The sequence below is a fragment of the Cyprinodon tularosa genome, unplaced genomic scaffold (genome assembly GCF_016077235.1).
Source record: "Cyprinodon tularosa strain WSP-4 unplaced genomic scaffold, ASM1607723v1 ctg350, whole genome shotgun sequence".
Taxonomy (NCBI): domain Eukaryota; kingdom Metazoa; phylum Chordata; class Actinopteri; order Cyprinodontiformes; family Cyprinodontidae; genus Cyprinodon; species Cyprinodon tularosa.
This window is the reverse complement of record NW_024039064.1, coordinates 838,884-859,918: the sequence shown is the minus strand read 5'-3', so window position 1 is coordinate 859,918 and position 21,035 is coordinate 838,884. Positions and strand designations below refer to the sequence as shown.

At 36.6% G+C, this 21,035-nt stretch overlaps 1 protein-coding gene across 1 annotated transcript in view; it reads right to left on the bottom strand.

The window, feature by feature from the left end:
• slc1a7a (solute carrier family 1 member 7a) overlaps positions 1-21,035 on the bottom strand; it is a 100,886-nt gene that overhangs the window by 16,407 nt on the left and 63,444 nt on the right. The window contains exons 3-6 of the mRNA XM_038295100.1: positions 12,304-12,519; positions 5,673-5,715; positions 4,336-4,567; positions 4,065-4,164 (exon numbers count right to left, since the gene is read on the bottom strand). Coding sequence (XP_038151028.1) covers positions 4,065-4,164; positions 4,336-4,567; positions 5,673-5,715; positions 12,304-12,519 — 591 coding nt within the window. The remainder of the gene's footprint in view (positions 1-4,064; positions 4,165-4,335; positions 4,568-5,672; positions 5,716-12,303; positions 12,520-21,035) is intronic.

Below are 21,035 nucleotides of genomic sequence, written 5' to 3'. Positions count from 1 at the left end.
TAGAAATGTTGGCCAACTGAAAAGTATGAACATGAAAAGTATGAGCATGTACAGCACTCAGTATTTAGTTGGGCCTCCTTTGGCCTGTATTACTGCAGCAATGCGGCGTGGCATGGAGTCGATCAGTCTGTGGCACTGCTCAGGTGTTATGATAGCCCAGGTTGCTCTAATAGTGGCTTTTAGCTCTTCTGAATTGTTGGGTCTGGTGTATTGCATCTTCTTCTTCACAATACCCCATAGATTTTCTATGGGGTTAAGGTCAGGAGAGTTTGCTGGCCAATTAAGAACAGGGATACCATGGTCCTTCAACCAGGTACTGGTAGCTTTGGCACTGTGTGCAGGTGCCAAGTCCTGTTGGAAAATGAAATCTGCATCTCCAAAAAGTTGGTCAGCTGCAGGAAGCATGAAGTGCTCTAAAACTTCCTGGTATGTGGCTGCGTTGACCCTGGACCTCAGAAAACACAATGGACCAACACCAGCAGATGACATGGCACCCCAAACCATCACTGACTGTGGAAACTTTACACTGGACTTCAAGCAACGTGGATGAAGTGCCTCTCTTCTTTTCCTCCAGACTCTGGGACCTTGATTTCCAAAGGAAATGCAAAATTTACTTTCATCAGAGAACATGACTTTGGACCACTCACCAGCAGTCCAGTCCTGTTTCTCTTTAGCCCAGGCAAGACGCTTCTGACGCTGTCTGTGGTTCAAGAGTGGCTTGACACAAGGAATGCGACAGCAGAAACCCATGTCTTTCATACGTCTGTGTGTGGTGGTTCTTGAAGCACTCACTCCAGCTGCAGTCCACTCTTTGTGAATCTCCCCCACATTTTTGAATGGGTTTTGTTTCACAATCCTCTCCAGGGTGCGGTTATCTCTCTTGCTTGTACACTTTTTTCGACCACATCTTTTCCTTCCCTTCGCCTCTCTATTAATGTGCTTGGACACTGAGCTCTGTGAACAGCCAGCCTCTTTAGCGATGACCTTTTGTGTCTTGCCCTCCTTGTGCAAGGTGTCGATGGTCGTCTTTTGGACAACTGTCAAGTCAGCAGTCTTCCCCATGATTGTGTAGCCTATAGAACTAGACTGAAAGACCATTTAAAGGCTTTTGCAGGTGGTTTGAGTTAATTAGCTGATTAGAGTGTGGCACCAGGGGCCATCAATTTTGAACCTTTTCACAATATTCTAATTTTCTGATATGATGAATTTGAGATTTTCATTTGTTGTCATTTGTAATCATCAAAATTAAACAAAATAAATATCTGAAATATATGAGTTTGTATGTAATGTATGAATATAATATACAAGTTTCACTTTTTAAATGGAATTACTGAAATCAATCTACTTTTTCATGATATTCTAATTTTATGACCAGCACCTGTAAATAACTGTAGAATCTAGATCCACAGTTTGCAGCAATTGGGATTGCTCTTTATAAGCTTAAAACATCTTGCTTTTGGGATTTCTGCCCATAAAACAGCCCCAGTTCCTTTATGTATCTTTTGAACAGCAATGAATTGAATTGATGTCTGGACTTTGAATAGGCTGCTCTAGCACATTTAAATGTTTTACAGCCTCAAATCACCGGTACAACGACACCACTTTGTTTGCAAGAATCCCTGTTGAAAAATATCTCTAAAGCCCACCACCGTGTTTACGGACTCCTGGCCTGATCGTGGATACTTGCTTCCCTGGACAAAGTGGACCTCTACTCTCCAGCCTGGTCCCACAGAAAATGATATTACTTAATATGGACCAGAAAGCCCTTTACCACAGCTGCACTAAATAAATTAACCAACGACATCTTTAAAACCGACAGTCTGCATCTGGACAGAAAAACTTGAGAAAAAGCATCCCAGTGGAGACTTTATACAAGCCTCCAATTAATAAACAAAATGTTGATCTCCAGTGAAGGATTTTATATGGTGCCATCACCACAAACTAATTTTTATCCATTGTTATTCGGGGTGTTTTAAATGAGTATCCTTTCTGCGCTCTGTCTGAAAATGTATTTCACGTTTTTAATGGCATGCACAAGACTAAAGACAATTTTTAGCCTTTTAATGAGTGTCAGTATTAGTGTTTGTCATGGTTTTGGTTCTGTTCAAGTTTTATGTCCGAGTTTTCATAGGTCTTGTTTCCATTTTTGTGTTCTAGTTATTTTGATTATATGTGAGTTCTTAGATACTGGTATTTCCTGTTTGACCTCTTGTGTCAGTCTCCTTTACCCTAGCACCCTTTTTGCCTCTGTTCACACCTGCCCCAAATCTGCTAATTAGCCTTTTCTTTGTTTCTCTCTCCCTTATATTCTCCTCATGTTCAGTCACTCTTTGTTATTTGTAGTCATTTCTTTGCCCCCTTGTGAGAATTCCTGGTTTTTAGGATTTTTGCTTCTGTTACCCTTCTTGTTATTAACACCCCCCCCACACACACACACACACACACACACACACACACTCTGAGACTGTTAGTGTATGTATCATTCAAAGAAAAATATAACAGAAACAAGCCACAGGTCCGACTGTAAAATTTTTTAATCAGTGAAGCAAAAATGGCCATTAACTTGTTCCGCAGAGAGACACTGCAGGAGGGAGCTCACCGTGATTCTGTGGCTCTGTGGAAGTGTAACCTTAAAGCCAGAATAAGGCTGGAGTTTCACTTCCACAGAGCCACACAGAACATGGAGCATTTTATGCATTTGTAGAATTTGGACAAAATGTTATGTACAGGCCAGATGATGGAGATTTACAATATAACAAGCTCCTCATTTAAGTTATTTTTGGCTGACACATGTTTTTACATATGCTTTATGTAAATAATTGATTATATTGTTTTGATTTAGTAAATAAAGTGTTGTTAAAAGTCAAAGTTTTTTACTGTAGAGATGGTGTTTTGGTGGGTTTACGGCAGGCGTTGCGTTTTCTTTGGTGAATGGAAAGTGACTAAGCTGATCAGAGGACCGTCCTTGCGGAGTTGCCATCAGGACTTTTGTTTAAATTCTGACCTTCTTATTTATAACACATCTTTTTTTCTTGTTCATTTCTCCTTGAACCCCAGCTCTAAATGGCTTTATTATGATCCTATAGACAAATCCTCCTGTCTCTGCTGTGGAGCTCTGTAACTTCCTCAGGATAACCTTTGGATTCTGTGCTGCCTCTCTTTTATTAATGCCCTTCTTGTCTAAGTGTTTTGCTGGGTGTCCCTCTCTATGGTGGTTTATCCTAACATCACGTGCTCTCCATCTAAACACGATGGAATAAACTTTGCTCCTGATTTTTGTAAGCAATGATATAATGAGCAGTGATGGTTCCCTAAATATATGTTTTTCATTTCTCCATTTCATTAAAAGATACTTTAATGTTCACATACACAAAGCAAAGCATCTCGAATGAAAAGGAGCAGAGAGAAGAAAAATCTTTTGATATCAGCCCCTTAATTAATTTCCCAACAACACTGCATTAGTTCCGTTATAATATAATATTTACATCCATCTTTTCTCATGTATCCACATTTATAGTATTTAAAATATCATAGAAGTATTTCTATATTTGAAACGTAATACAATCATTATATCCATAAACCCTAAGTTTGATACATTGTATTCCAAAAAATTTAAAACAATCCACTGGACTCTTCACCAGCATTTGATACATTTTAAATGTGTTTTAAACACCATCATCGATTCACAAATTAAATCCTTTTACTTTAATGGTCCAATCCATTATTTTGGTTTTGAACCTGTTTATTTATTTTTATATCTGTTCCTTTGAGGCGAAAGTCACTTTCTCCATTCTCAAACCTTTCTTGGATTTTCACTAGCAATATTTTCTTATTTGCTTTATGCAAACCCGAGAGTTTCATAACCTACTAAATAATGCAATTTTAATACCTTACACTGATATATATAAATAGGTATATATCTGCTTTATAGATATATATTTCATAGATAAGAAATACTTAATCAGATTTTGATGTAGTAAATTAAGAATTCCAGAAATTATTGGTGTTGGACTGATAGAGATGTATTGTTACAGTTATTCCCAGATGTCTTGTGATTCTCTTACCAAATGACGATGGCAACAATCTTCAAAACTGCTTCATTCAAACTCTGACAAAAGTTGACCAAGGCGGATCCATTGGGTCCCATTCTCCCCAGCATTATTCCTGTAATGAGGGTTATAAAAAAAAAAAGGGAAAATAAACCTGCTGTTTGTGAAGCCAGGTAAATATTATCATTACCTGCAAATACCTACAGGGAAGCTTTCAAGCTGTGATAATTGTGTTTCTGGGGTGTTTTGTGCTCAAATGCTTGCAGGATGCATACAAAACGCTCACCCATAGTTGCAGAAAATATAACGATCCCCAACACGTTCATGCCTTCACTGGTACCGGGCGACGTTTTCACGATGACGTCAGGAGGCGGCGTGAGGTCCAGGGAGAAGTTCTGAATGTCTGTGCCATTGTCGTCCTGGACGCCATAGATGTAGACCCGCCGTGTGGTGGTCTCATCCAGGAGCTGGGCCACTGTTGGTTTGGGGATCAGCTCTGCCACTCTCTGCGTTCGATACTTGAACCCAGAAATAGAGCAGAGGTCACTGCATCAGGACAATAATCAACGCAAACTTATGAAGCAGCTGGCGATCTTTAAGGTTTCTAATTTCTAACAATCTACATTATAATCTGGAATAACAATCAAGTTACATGTTACATTACATGCTGTGTTTTCAAAGAACAAATGGAGCTCAACAAACAACCAAAAAAGTAGATTATTTGCAATAAAATAATGCAGAAAATCCTATTCAAGATCCACTAATCAGAGGAAAATCACCCACTCTTTAGGAGGAAGAGGTGCAGGATATGACGGATATCAGACTGCATCTAAACTACTGCGGTGTTTCATTTTGCTCTGACTTTGAAAGCTGGATTTAGGAATAGTATTTGTTTTATTAAAAAAATTTTTCAGTTAAAATAGAATAAAAATAACAGCTGGATTTGTTGTTGTACAAAATGATTAGGCTAACACCTCTAGGAAATGGAGGTGTTAGCATATATCGTGAAATACATAAATGCCCCATAAAATAAGTGACAAAGCATTATTCAGTTATTAAATATACCATAAAATCATGAAAAACAGAAATAAATGACTGAATGTTGCGTTATATGTATATTTTAATTGTATTTGACTAAATTTTTAAGGAAAATAACTGCACTTAAAAAGGAATATAATTACTTATATGTATTTTTAGGCTGGTCGCCAATCTATGATAGGAGTATTATGGGATGACAGGCTGCGATTTGTGGGAACCCCTTTTTCTAGTCAACAAAGAGCTTGTTAATATGCAAACAAATGCAACTGACCATGGTATAAACAGCCACTGGTTTGTTAGCTGCAATCATTTTAATATAAAAAGAAAACAATCTCTCCTTATTCTTGTTACCACTTTACCCTAAATTGTAAGGTAAGAGGGCTACAGGGGTTTGCTTGGTTTCATATGACCAATTTCTGACAATTATATGTTTTCTGCACATAAGCATCTCTGTTAGGTTAATACAGGTTTTGTAACGTCTCATACTCTGCCTCAAGTTTTGGGAAAACACCCTACGTAAATATCCAAAAATGTTTGATATGTCCTATAAGCTTTTTTTATTGGTTCTTCAAAAGTGTAGCTCACCTGTTGAAATGTTGCTTGAACCAGGTTGGCAGGAAACATGTTGCTGGAGGGAAGAAATGTGGGAAAAAGAGATAAGTGTCAGACTTGATGCTGCTTGGATTCAATAATGTGGTTTAATGATGTTACTGCGTAGCGGAGGCTCCAGTTGGAGGACAAGCAGTGGGAATAACTATGGTGACAAATACAGAAAGGGTAAAAAGGTTCTGGGTTTAACTGCACTTTTGTTACAAAATGGTCATTATCACTGTTATTGCTGAAAAAAAAAAAGAATAATTATGATAGTTTTATTTCTCAGTAAGGGGTCCCCTTTCTGTCATTTATAGTAAGTTTGAGCATCTAGAACCAGTTTGTAATCTAAGCCCCAATTCAAAGTAAAAGAAGACCCCTTAACACAAGTCATTGCTTACATTTAATCCTGCTTACATTCATAGGATAAAATATTATTAAAGAAACTTAAAACAAAAAACAAAAACACAACACATCCATATTACATCTATAAAAGAGTTATTCGATTCAACTGAAAAATACGTTATTAATCTCAAAGGGAGAGTAGTTATTTCAGAGTTGCATAGCGTTAGATCTGTGGCTAACCAAGAAAAGGCCCAAAATCTGTAATTCATCCGTTTCTCTGTAAACAGCAGCAGAAAGAGAGAGTAACCTGGTATTAAGAGGTCCCAGTGTCAGAGTCTTGGTTTGTTTGTTCCTGTTTTTCTTGGTTTTCCATTTGTTGTCCTCTGCTGCCCTCTTGTATCCTCCCTTGCTCTGTTTTTCTGTTCTGCCTGCACCTGTTTTCAATCCCCTCGTTAGCTCTCTCTTTGTCTCTGTCCCCTTTAAAAGCCCTCCCTCTTCAGTTCCTGTTTGCTGAATCCTGTCTAACTTCTGTTTGTGTTCCTCGTCTCTCCCTGGCTTCTAGTTTTGGTTTACCCCTGATGTCTCCTTGGTTCAGGTGCGTTAGTAGTTATCTGTTGGACTTTGATTCCTGCCCTTGGATCTGTGAACTTAAATAAACCGGCTTTAATTCACCTTTGCCAACTGGTCTCTGCATTTGGGTCCTCCAAACAAACACCGCTTCATGACACCCAGAAGGCATGGATTTGCTATGCTGGGCAACTATAGACATTTTCTCTGTATTTATAGTTCCTCTATTGCCTCTTTACTCTTTATGACAGTGATGTAATCTCTTTGGTCTTTGTTTCCAAAGTTTACAGTCACTTTACAGCTGCTTTAACCATAGGGGGTAAAACTCTGTCCGTCTGTAGAGAGGTTAGCTCTCTGTTCTTAGCACACAGGAAGTGGGTTTACATGCAAATGAACCTTGAATCTAAAATTGCCATTTTACTTCCTGTGCCCCATTTAGTAGGCTGTAGAGTTACAGAATAACTTTATTTTTATTATGTAGGATACAAGCTTAAAATAAAATGCTGCTCCAAATTAAATAAATAGCTTCTAATGGTAATAAGGAATTGAATAAAGTTTTGCCAACTTAATTTATTTTAGTTTTAAACTTTATAAGCCTTGTTTTCCATTTTTCAATTAAAAATTTCTGCCCTAGTCAGCCAAAAACTAGTCGTGGTCTACAAGAATTTTTGTTAACAAACATGCCTGTATGTCACAAAATTAAACCGCCAGATCTTTAAAATTTAGCCACAAGTATTAGTTTTTATAACACTTACACAACTTTTAATTGTCTGTTAATTTTATAATAACCCTGTTCCTCTTCTCTATCTGGGAAGCCAGGGTCCGCAGAGCTGCATTCAGCCATGTCGAGCAAAGAGCTCATTAAGTCTTTGATAAACTGAAAAATTAAGAAGCTTGTTTTGTTTAAGTATACACAAAAAAAATTACTGATTCATTTTCGGTCTATTTTTACGGAGGAGGATTAGGGCCACTGGAAAAAAAAAAAAAGTTAACTGATTTTTAAATTTAATTTCAGTTTAACATGGGACTTTCCTGTCAGAATTCTGACTTTTTTCTCAGAATTCTGACTTTAATCTCAGAATTCTGACTTTTTTCTCAGAATTCTGACTTTAATCTCAGAATTCTGACTTTTTTATTGTCAGAATTCAGTCAGAATACTGAACTGAAATAAAATTTAAAAATCTGTTAACTTTTTTTTTTTTCCCACTGGCCCTAATCCTCTTCCGTATATTTTCCTTTTTACACCAAAAAAAAAAAAGGAAAAAAAAGGAAAAAGCTGTCATATGTGGAAGCACTGCATATACTGTATATATCCCATGCACCGTTTTCTACCTTTGGCATCTGCTCCTTCTTTTTTGTCTATTTGAGCTGTTGTAAAAAGTAAAATTTCTCCACTGTGAGATTATCTACTTGATCAATCAACCAATCAATTTTTTTTTAGATCTGTAAATATATTTATATTTTTTATTTTTAGTATGGAAAGTTGAATTGTCTTTCTTTGTGTTGTATTCTACTTCTTTAGATGATGAATGTGTACAATATGTTGTTTGTATACCTGGACTGTGTAACAAAGGTACTTTCCCCCTGGGAAAATAAAAGTTTTTCTAATTCTGAATTAATCAATCAATAAATTTCAATCAAAACAGCAGCATCCCCCCCTGCTTGGAATGCAGGGCACAGATCGACTTGCAAGTTGTTCAACATATTAATATATTCCTTTGCCCCAGCACTCAACAAGTTTGAAAAATACTCCCTTTGGCATCAAACATTGATCTGATCCATAAATTGCAGCCTTAGTCGGTAAAACACCTCATCTTTACTTAGTACGGTAACTTCTCTCAGTGGCCATTTTTATGTGTTCCTCTTTGCGTCTAAGAGCGGTTGGGGTGTTGATATCAGTCACTGATACTGTTAATCTTATATATAAAAAATAAGTTTTAAACTTTAAAACTAATCATCCTTCTTTTCATTTCATAAGATGAAATAAAAACAGCTTGTATCTTTCACTCCTCGCTCTAAAAAGGAAAATACACCAAAGATGAATCAATCATCTTTTTTGTGCAAACTAAAAAATATATTTTTTTCAGGTCTTTTATGTGCCACACTGCCACATTTTACTTCAAAGTGCAACAAGCTCCTTCATTTCTCAGTTTATCAAAGACTTAATGAGCTCTTTGCTGGACATGGCTAAAAGCATTTCTGCGGACCCTGGCTTCCCAGATGGAGAAGAGGAATTATAAAATCAACAGACAATTAAAGGTTGTGTAAGTGTTAGTAAACTTAATGCTTGTGGCTATATTTTAAAGATCTGGCAATTAAATGTTTTCCAAATAAAATGCTTTTTTATTCATGCATCTTAATCTGCAGAGGTATTATTTTTCTTTATTTTATAAGAAAACTAAACCATTCTTCAGTGCATTGTGAATTAGGAAGTCTTATATTAATAATTCAAATCCCTTACTGTAGGAGGGTTCTCTGTATGAATGCTCTGATTGAGAAAATATAATTAAAACTCAATAAATATGCAGGATACTTGATCAGCTGAGATCTAAAAGCCTGGGGCACGCAAACTGGTGAGGATTTATTTCTGCCTACTCTGGAAAACAAGAGCAGTGCTTAATAAAAAAGCTGACCCCCGACTAATAAGCTTCAATCTGAATTTCACTTCTGGGTCCACTTATAATGAAAAGGCTAAACTCATTTACTTAATTACAAACTGAGTAATATAAAGACTAATAAACTGTTTGATTTAATTACATTTTGAAAATGCAGAAAATTATAACATAAGACCAATTCAAGAACAATATTTTACCATATTTTTAAGATTGATTTTATTTTATTGCAAAACAATGAATTAACTTAGATTATGCTTATATATATTTGTATAATGAAACGTAGTTATTTGCAAATGCATAATCATCAGATTTATGTATTCAGTATGAATAAAGTATATTTTCTCACTTAATACTAATAAGTGTATTTATTTCAAACGCGTAAAGTTTATTGTTTGGAATCTATAAAGGTAACATCGTTAAGTAGGAATTTTAAACAATAAACTTTATGCATTTGAAATAAATACACCTTCGTTTTGGGTCAGTATGCTTTATTCATTCTAAAAAGGAAATTTTTAATTTTGTATTCTAAATAAATAAGCTATGTTAAAGGAGTAAATATACATCATGCAAGGTTTATTTTTTATAGGTTTATGTTAAAATGATCTATTTTTTTTAGTAAGATAATTACATAAATCTTAAAATTTATGTGAAAAGCTGAAAGGACGGTGCACAGGTAGCAAGGATAGGAATATTATTTGGTGTTTTTTTTTCTTGTTTATTAACCTTTGAAATGTGCAACTGTATGTAGTTATTCTATTTAACAAAGGTCACTTTATGAACCAAATTAGGAATACAACGTTTGGTTTTGATCATTTATTTTGGTAAAACTTTTTGTGTGTATTCAAGTAAATTACCCCTTTATTCAACCTGTATTTTCAGAGTTAAATTTAATCTTAAAATCCTATAGGCCAGTGGGTACAAGCAGAGTTTCCTTACACGCTTCATTAAATGGTAATTTATATGACTGCTCGTATAACTGAAGCAACTTTCAAATAAACTAAATCTAATATAATTATTAGGATGGACTGCAAATCCCATAGCAATGAAGAGTTTGAAATGAGTAATATGGTATAACTCAAAGTGCTTAGAAATATATAGTATTCAAGGGAAAGCTTAGGAAACAGAGCGGATGGAGAACAATTAGAGTTATCATTAAGTCCTCTGAACTGATTTAATCTCTAACAAACTAGTAGCTTCTACTGTGTTTAAGAGACTGTGAAGCTGGGCAATGAGCCACTCTGAGATCAGGGCTTGGAATGAAAACGGCACATTTTTCTTTCATGCTCATTTATGTAACGTCACAGCTCACATCCGTACATAAAAACACACGACTGCTAAGGGTCAGGCACTTTTGTGAGGGTAGAGATATAGCAGGCCAGGCCTGGACGTTAGATGAAGGCAGTAAAGAAGCTTTGCGTATTAAATCCAAAGCACAGCTGTGCTCTGTAAACACACACAAACACCCACACCCACACACATAGAGCGGGTTTCTTGTTATATACCAAGCTCACCACTGCACATGATCAGTACAGAGCTGGAATTATGAGCTTGGCCAGTTTATAACCTTTGTTTTTCATTTTTTTAAATTCCTTTGAAGTCTAAATATAATATATAGTTTTTTTTATTTTTGTTTTTTCGATTTCTGTTGTAAAAATCTTGAAGCCTGAACTCTTAAGTAACCATTGATTTCTTTAAATTTGAAAAAACTTCAATCCATGTGTGAAAGCATTTTAAACAGTTATTATTTTTTTTAAATTAATTCCTTTTTATTCAAATCTCTGGATTACAAATGTAGTATTTTGGTATCTGAGGCTCTTGGTATTATCCGCTGTCTGACTGAAAAGGTTCACGTGTTTCTCAGCAGGTCTGACCCAGATTTACCTTCAACACAACAGCCAGACTTCTAATTAGCTTAGCACAGTAACCCAGTAGCACATAAAGTTACACTTCAGCTTTGACAGAGCAGGGAAGTTCCCCCTGGGGGACAAATATATATTCATATAAATATAACGTATAAGAATTTGCTGATTTCATCTGTAAAATGGAAAGTGAGAATGTTTGTTTTCTCGTTTGTCGCCAGCCTAACACCTATTGCATTCTGCCTGCTAAAGCAAAGCATTGGATCCATCATTTGCAGCAGTTTTAGGTTAATGTTACAAATTTCTCAAGGTCAGTCGGACTGAAAGTCTGTGTTAGCATCAATTTCCAGATCTTGGCACAGATTCTCAGTCGGAATTAGGACTGCAGCTGGCTAGCACGAGTGATAAGTCATCTGTCTTGTAAACAGGAAGCCTGGGTTTGTATCCCAGCTGGGGGGAATGATCTGCCAGTGTGGGTCCTTGGGCAGGACCTTTCACGTTAATGCTTGCTTTGGGGGAGTGAGGACCTAGTGGTTAGGGCATTGCGCTTTGAATCCAGAGGTTTTAAGTTCTCCACAGACTGCCACCCTGTACTCCTAATGCCCATTAAACTCCCTTTGATTGGACCATTTTAACTAATGAGGTTGCTGTGATCTTAGCACTTTGACTGTTTTGTTGCTCTTTTTACTCATTTAAATTTAACCTGGAGAGATAGATAAAGACAAATTGAATCCTTGGACTAGATCTGTCTTTATCTCCAGGAATGTTCTTGTTCTAAAAAGGTCAACCTCTACAACTAACTTAAATATTTTCCTGCCTTTATCAGAGAGGGCAAGGGACCACAAAACAGGTTTTAATGGAATAATGAAGCACTAAATCAACAAGGAGGCTTTATGTAACATCCCCTCTGCATACTGCATCCTATAAATTGCAGGTTCCCACCATAAGAAGGATGTAAGACATACAGTTGGTGCTTATGTGAAATTATTATTGCCATTTGTGTAAATCTCTTGCAACAGGTGTAAAACTTTTGTGTGATTTAGGAGTCAAGAAGCACTTCCACTGGGTTGACTTGACCTAATGGCTCCTACATAGTTCCTTGACGTTAATTCCTTATTTATTTTCATTAACTATAAGCATTAAAAATGGGAAATAGTTTAGTCAGTATCAATGCTTTTGACCTGATAGTGAGGTTTTATTTGACCAAATGAACCGTTTAACTCTTGATAGCCTCCTTACCGTATGAGGTCCAGCAGAGCATCGGCTGAACTGGTCATCGGCTTTTTGCTCTCTTCAGAGTCCTCCTTCTGGGCGGCACCACCTGGATGTATGATGTAAACCATGAGGATTCCTACAACTACGGCAACAAAGGTGGTCCACAAGTAGTAGGAAATAGTCATGATGCCCAGGCGGCTTGAGCACTTGGCGTCCAGGGCAGCCAGACCAGACATCAAACTGTCAGAGGAGTCAGAAAGAGAAAAAGAAGAGAGAAAAGAAGAGAAAGTTATTACAGGTGTCCAGACAATGGGAAAAGTCATCCCTACGAGCTACTTTTCCCTTGAACTTTAAAAAAGTAGCTTTGAAATGAAATGAGTATTCCTGCAAAGAAAAATGAGTAAAAGCAAAAATAGTTTGATTAAGTTAGAAATGTTCAACAAAGTAATTGTTTCCTGTGTGGAAACTGTTCACAAAGGGTTATTTAAACATTTATTTTCCATAATAATTAAAACTGCATAATTCATGTGCTTTTAAAAAGAAAGCCTTTAATCAAAAACTTTTAAGGTCTCAATGTGCAGTTTAGAAATATTCTACTCAGAGTGCTCTTCCACTTATGACAAAGCTGAATGAACCTGTGAGAATGTAAAGCAAGGAGAGCTGATTTGTAGAACGCATTTTTGGTCCAAGACCATTCAAATCATGACAAATGATAAAAAAGACATACATTCAATCGGCATGATAAAGAAAAGTAGAGAAAAGTTTTATTGGAGAATTATGACATTTCAGTTAGAAGAAAAAAAAAATCAAAGGCAACTCTATACAAATGGGTTTTAACCTTGATTCAAAGGATCTATGGGTTTCAGTACTTTTGCAGTGTTCTTGCAGCTGGTTTGAGATAAGTGGGGCATTAGAAACTGAAAGCCACCTTTCTTTGTTTGGTTTTAGGTGGCAGAGTTGACTGCTTACCTGTAGAAAAATAAAACCTTTTTTATACATTTAAATCTGGCTTTTGTAAAATGATGAAAGTGTCTAGTGAAATGTGGATAGCTGCTTAGTGTGGTCAGAACTCAACTTTATTTCTAATTGGATTTATCTGCAGCATTTTACACCCTGGATCATAACCTATAACTGCAGAGGTTTAAGGTAATTCTGGGACAGTTCTAAAGTGGTCGCCCTCATACTAAACAAAGAGAATATAAATTCTGTTTATCTATCACTTTAGGTCTGGAGCCACTGCTTTACTGTATGCTATTCCTCAAGGATCTTTCCTCTGTCGTATTTTGCTTTTGTTGTATAATCAGCACCTCTTTGTAAAATCCTCTGCCATTTTAAAAATGAGTCCTGTCATCTTTATGCCGAGGATATTCAGCAATAGTTGTTATTGTGATCTTGTGTTGTTTTGTCTTCCTGCCTCAGGACGACGGATGTAAATTAGCAACTATGCTATAATCTGGCTCATTTACAATCTGTACAGAAGTATAAGATTGTTCATTAATGTGCTCTGTCCTGATTAAATAAGTAAAAAATAAATTTAAATAGTCAGTTTTGCACAAATGGGCAGATTTATTGGATTGTCTTTCAAATATGAGGACTTTGCTCACTGAAAACTGCCTTCAATTCAGTTCTAAAATACAAAGATTGTTGCACTAGAGCAGAAAATGCCCTTATTTGTGAGTCACATTGTTTTCCTAGACTCCGCTGTTCAGCTGAACATTAGAAATCTCGCTGTATGGTTTGACCAGTCATTGTGTCTTAGAAGCCTTTCTAAACTTTGGGATTTCAATTTTTTATCACTTGAGAAATATATGCCAATTTGAGGCCTATTGTGTCCTGTTCTCATCTTCCTGATTCATGCTTTTATATCCTCTCATTTGGAGTATTGTGAAGCTTTTAAAAGCAAAAAATTATAAAGGATTTATTAAGGCTAAGAAGAACCCCAAGCAAGACTTTTAACAGGAAAATATTTTAATATTGACTTTAAGAGGCTGCAGGGTGGTACAGTTTGTAGCCCTTTTGCCTTGCAGTAAGGAGGCAAGGAGCTTGCAAATTCTCCCCATGCATTTTTGGTTTTCTCTGAGTAATTTAGCTTCCTGCCACTTCCTGCCACTGTTAGACAAATTGGCTTCTTTTTTTGTAGGTGCATAGTTGTATGTGATGGACTGGTGTACCCAGCCTTTCACCCATAGATTGCTGGAGATACTGGCCCCCTGTGACCCTGATAAGCAGCAGAAGATGGATGGATGTTTCTGATCTGTTTTGCCCCTACACTTCTGGTTATTCACTGCAGTTATCTGGGCAGAGTCTTCTAATGGTTCCACAGACCCGCTTTAAAACCAGAGGGGACTTGTCTTTTTACTATGTTATACCATAATTGTGGAATATTCAAATTCTGTCTCCTTGCATGGCCAATTCTTTTATTTCTTTTGAAAAGCAGAGGAATACTTTGCAATTTAATCAAGCTTTTTGTTTGCAGGGCATTTCTTGCTTCTCATTATTTTTTTTTACTATTTTAATAGATTTTTTAGATATTAGGGTTTTATTTAAGAAAAGTTATATATAAGTTAAAGTTTTTTTCTCCTTGAGCCAGTATACCAGAGAGGTCTGGGTGGTAGAAGCACTGACAAAAAGTCTGAAATACTTCAGTGCTAAGATATTCAGAGGTTTATAGACTAAAAAAAGTTCTTTAAAGTCAGTCCTCTGAGATCCAGGAATCAAATGCAAGGACTTTAAAACTGGGGTGATGTGATCACTTTTTTAGTTTTAGTGAGGATGCAGACAGCAGTTTTCTTGAGAGTCTGATGGGCTTTTTAGACAGACCTGTGAAGAAGTTGCAGTCATCAGTGATACTAAACATGAATGCAAGATTTAGTTTTTCAAGGTCCTGCTGAGACGTTAGTGCTTTAATCCTGGACGACAGACATTCAAACCAGGGAAATCTGCTCAAGGACAAAGAAAACATACATTTTCTATTCAGCCTTCCAGACATTTATAAAATAGCTTTTTAGCTTATTGTGAAGAAAGAAAAAAAAGTAACTGACATTTCATTGTAAACAATAAGACAAATTTGCATCAAAATTAGTTTTAAATGCTCTTCCTGCTTGAAGCTTATTTTCTTTGTAGCAAAAGTAAACCCGGAGCATGAAAGAAGCTTTCATGCATAACTGCTTCACAGTAGGTGTGTAACTCCAATTGCTGTAAATGTCAATTGCAAGACTCGAGGAAAGATGTAGTGAAGCTAAGAGAAGGAAGGGAGATGTGGAGCCAGAAGCAAGCACAGCTCACTGAAACTATGCCTTAATAATTATAAGTGCTTAAATTGAAAGTCATTATTCTTATTCCCAACTTGCTGTAAGTGTTTGATTAAAAATATAAGACTGTAAAAGCAAATGGTTTTGTGCTATTTCACAGGAAATTCTTATATGGTACGCAAAAGATCTAAAGTATATTTTTAATGATGGTTAATCTTTGCACTATATTTCTGTTACAAAGTGTTCAAGTAGAACAGCAGATACTTTAAGCGCCTATTTAGCCTCCAGTCAGTTTCAAAGAATGCAAACATGCTATTAAAATTATGTGCAACATTGTTGTTGAAACCTAAGGAGTGAAGATGAGTTAATCAGCCTGATGGTGTGGATGATTGAAAAGGAGCCAAAAAAAACTATTGGAGCTAAACTTTAAAGCCAGGGTTCATTTACTATCTGATTGCAGCATCCTTTGCATTAGCATTTTGAAACATAACTACCCCACAAAGTAAGACCAGAAGGCCTACTCTATTCAATAAAAGATATGAAATCATGCAAATAGATTGATCTGAGAAGACTGGAAAATGTTGATGCGAAGTAGAGACCTGCATGGGTCGAGTGTTACCAACCCGCACCCCCCGAACCTGTTAGGATGACTACCGAACCCGACCCGTTACCTGCGGATATCTTCAATTCAAATCCGATCCTGACCCGACCCGTTGATATTTAACCCGCAACCCGACCCGTTAACACATCAAGTAATAGGCTATAGTACGCTGCGCTGCAGAACAGTGCCATTATCACTGCAGCAGACGTGTATGCACTGACTGTGGCCTTTTTGGAAGGAAGCCCACACTGCCTGCAGGGCTTTAAGCTACAACAAGGGTGACCCCAGTGCCTGATTAATATAACATTTCTGATGTCCATAACAACACACACGCATAAAAACAAAATCACCAACTACCCGCCCGCACTAAAAAAATATCCGCCCGACCCGTTTATTTTTTTTAATGTATTTTTCACCCGCAAAAGAGCATTTTAGCGGGTGAGCCGTCGGGGACCCGCGGGTACCCGACCCGTTGCAGGACTCTAATGTTAAGAGTTCAAACTGGAGAAAGGGAGAGCACGTGCTCAGAAAATTTGTGGTCAAACTGCCTGATGGCAAAATCCCGTGGTGTCAAAGGTACACACATTTGTTACTTAAGTAGAAGTATAGATACTGTAGTTTAAAAACACTCTGGTAAAAGTTGAAGTATCAACTTGACCTCTTTACTCAAGTAAAAGTGAAAAAGTATGTTCTCCAAAATCTACTTAGAGTATAAAAGTATAAAGTAATCCTTTAGAAAAAACAGTCAGATGCCACTATATGAATTGAAAACTCAATTTTTCGACAATTTTGAAAATTTCTCTGAGATAGGGCCAATAACGAGGGAGGTCTTGTTGGTCTCCATCTCCCGATACGCTCTTGCCTGTGACCAAACTTTCAGACATTTCAACATCTTTTTCTGAATCCATTGTAGCATGGCATAGATAATTCACATTTGCAGTTTGAAGAACACCTGCTTGCTTCTGATGATTTCCTTTAACTAACCAATGAGTGTTTGCGTTCTATGACTCATCCAATTACACTAGTTTTCACTAGATGTGGATGGAGTCAATGATCTGCATTGGATGGAGCACAAGACGTGAAATAAATATTTATAAACATTAAACCAAAGCCATGAGTAACGGGTAACGTTTGTTTTAAAAATGTAAGGAATAGAAAGTACAGATACTTGTGTTAAAATGTAATGAGTAGAAGTCAGAAGTAGGAAGAAAAATAAGTAATGGACAAAAGTATAGATACCTAAAAAGTACTGTACTTAAGCACAGTAACAAAGTATTTGTACTTCGTTACTTGAGACCTCTGGCAAAATCACTTTGCATACAGCAGGGTACCACCTTTCTGTCATTGCCATTTGTTATATATGCTTTAGTTCTATAACATGTTCAACCGACTGAATTGTTAAAAGTGAGGCCCAGTTTGTGGTAATTATGGAATAGCAGTAGATGTTCACACTAAAATTTGTTTTTTTTTCCTCTCCAATGTCACTTGTATGCAGAATATCAGGAAAAACACCATAAAAGTGATTGTCTACTGTCACTATGAACTCATCCAGGAGGAGTCAGTTCTGTTAGGATAATAAATTGGTGCAATCCATTAAGTTACCCTTATATAGAAAGCTTGTCGGTACGATTTAATAGAGCTGACCCTGTAAATTGCCTTAAGATGACATGACTTGTCACTAGATAAATAAACTGAATTGAATTGCAAAAAGGTATCAGATTCGAGTTATCCCAGCGATGCTTTTACTCGCTGCGGAAGGGCGCAGACAAAAACTATCCGCAGCTGTATCTGTGCTCAGTCTGTTGAGCTGGTGTGACAAGATTATCCGTCCGTCAGAGCATAATCTGCTCGCACTTGGCAAGTGTTCACATGAACGTGTTCACTGGGTCGGGCCTTTTATGGATTTTCACAGACTGTTACACACCAATAAAAGGCAGAGATATAACCTGATTACAGTGTAACTAGCTGCCAAATAAAAGTCATTCATGCGAACAAATACCACTGAGGATGCTAAAGTTGCTATCAAAGAACCACCATGCTTATAGTATCAGCTAATATATAAACTTTCCCGTTTTCCTCATAGAAAATGTTGATGAACGCCCTCTACTACCATTACAGTAGTAGAGGGCGTTTTGAAATATGTCCAGCTGTATTTTACTCTGTTTAAAGTTTTTCCATTGTGTGTTCTATAAAAACTGTCCTACTTGCACTTTGAGAAGAAACCATTTCTTACCTGTTACCTGTACCTTTCACCAACATTTTTATAGCCGATCACATTTGTGGTTTGCCCAACTTCCAAAACATGTATTTAGATTTAGAAGACCTGTGGTTTGTTCACATTCATTAACTTTGCAGAACAAAGTTTTATAGTATGTGTTACAGCATGACATTAAATAAAATGCAAAAAAGAGCAACATCATGATTGTTAAGAGCAAAGAAGACACCAAATAATCTTTTCCTGACTTCACTTTGTCTGGCAGCATCATCCAGGTCACTGATGAGGTCAAATATTTGGGACATTACATCACCGCTGAACTGTCTGATGATAAAGACATTTACAGGCAGCGTTGTACTCAATATGCACAAGCTAGTATTCGTCTTCGGAGGTTCTCCATGTGCTCAGCATCTGCCAAAATTGCACTTTTTAAAGCATACTGTACTCCAATGTATACAGCCCACCTGTGGCGGCATTACAGGAAAAGCAGTATGAATAAACTTCAGGTTGCTTATAATGATGGCATGAGGATGCTGCTTAGCGTGCCACGATGATGTAGTGCCAGTCAGACGTTTGTGAATGTCAATGTACCAACCTGCGCTGCTGTGCTTCGAAACATTATGCACAGATGTATGTGTAGATTAACAGATCTGTAAACAGCATCATTCAGACTCTGACCAATCCTGTTCAAAGCTCAGTGAGATTCTTTTCCATTTTGTGCAATCATATGTCAGTGATTGATTATTTTATTATATATATATATATATATATATATATATATATATATATATATATATATATATATATATATATATATATATATATATATTTATATTTTTCTCTTTTATTATAGTTCTTGTTTTGTCTGTTTATGGACCATAATTGTGTCTAAATAAAGAGATTGACTGATTGATTGATTGATTGATTGATTGATTGATACTGATCTTGTTGATCAAACATGTGATTCATTCTGGAAGATCGCAAAAAAATCTCCATATGAAACATAAAATTGGATGTGTGGCTGAAGTCTGCCAGTAATTCATTTAATACTGAACCAAAACAATAAATATTGATCCAGAACATTGGACCGGTTGGTGGCAAATATGTAAAAAATCAGAACAAGATTTGGAAAAACCTCTATTATACCTTTGGAAAACCTATAAAGGTGTATTCGCTTCTATCTGTAGTCAGTAACACAATAACTATTGACCCATTTCATTTAAATAGTGGCTTTACCTTTGCTGCTTCCATAGGATTTCAGTGGAAATTTAAGAGTTAAGTGCTAAAACGTTAATTGTATTAATAGCTCATCAGCAAATATGACTGCCTTTTAAAAGCAAGCAGTTTATTTAGTAGGATGTAGTTAGCATTTACACAAAGATGAAGAGAATAACATCTGCAGTGATCTTAGAATAGAAATTTATCATCTCCATTATTAAGGAATAGGTTGAAGAGACATTATGTAGAAACTATAGAGATACCTTTGTCCTTAATTCGAGCAGAAAAATAAGAGTTCCTACTGATACAATGAGTATCTTTTCCCTAAGGATAAGAGGATTATGCACTTTAGATAAGATAAGATAATGGAGTTATTTCAAATGATAATTATCGTATTTTCTTACTATAGTCCAACCTTCTCTTCTTTTTTGCAGTTTAGCAATCATGAACTATTTCACACAGATTTGGATTAGCTATAAGCAATAAGCTAAAAAGCTATTTTATAAATGTCTGGAAGGCTGAATAGAAAATGTATGTTTTCTTTCTTTGTCCTTGAGCAGATTTCCTCCCATGCTAATTGAAACCAGGAAAAGGTGATTCATTATGTTGAATTATAATGTATTTTATAATCATATATCATCATAAACTATGTTGTAGGTAACCACTTTGTTTTATGGACATTTCTTCTAGGTGAAACTGACTCAAATGAAAGATTTTTTTTTTCTCAGCATAACTTGAAACTGACTCTCACTCTCTTATTGTAGATGTATGCATAAACAACTCTCTTTGAAGAAAAATTTTTTTTTTTCTCAAAGAGAGCCTTTTTAACTTTGAAAATATTACCCAGTCATTTTTTTTCTCTTTTCTTCTCTTGTCTGACATTATATATATATATATATACACTATATTGCCAAAAGTATTTGCTCACCCATCCAAATTATTGGAATCAGGTGTTCCAATCACTTCCATGGCCACAGGTGTATAAATTCAAGCACCTAGGCATGCAGACTGTTTTTACAAAAATTTGTGAAAGAATGGGTCGCTCTCAGGAGCTCAGTGAATTCCAGCGTGGAACTGTGATAGGATGCCACCTGTGCAACAAATCCAGTCGTGAAATTTCCTCGCTCCTAAATATTCCACAGTCAACTGTCAGCTGTATTATAAGAAAATGGAAGTGTTTGGGAACGACAGCAACTCAGCCACGAAGTGGTAGGCCACGTAAACTGACGGAGCGGGGTCAGCGGATGCTGAAGCGCATAGTGCGAAGAGGTCGCCAACTTTCTGCAGAGTCAATCACTACAGACCTCCAAACTTCATGTGGCCTTCAGATTAGCTCAAGAACAGTGCGCAGAGAGCTTCATGGAATGGGTTTCCATGGTCGAGCAGCTGCATCCAAGCCATACATCACCAAGTGCAATGCAAAGCGTCGGATGCGGTGGTGTAAAGCACGCCGCCACTGGACTCTAGAGCA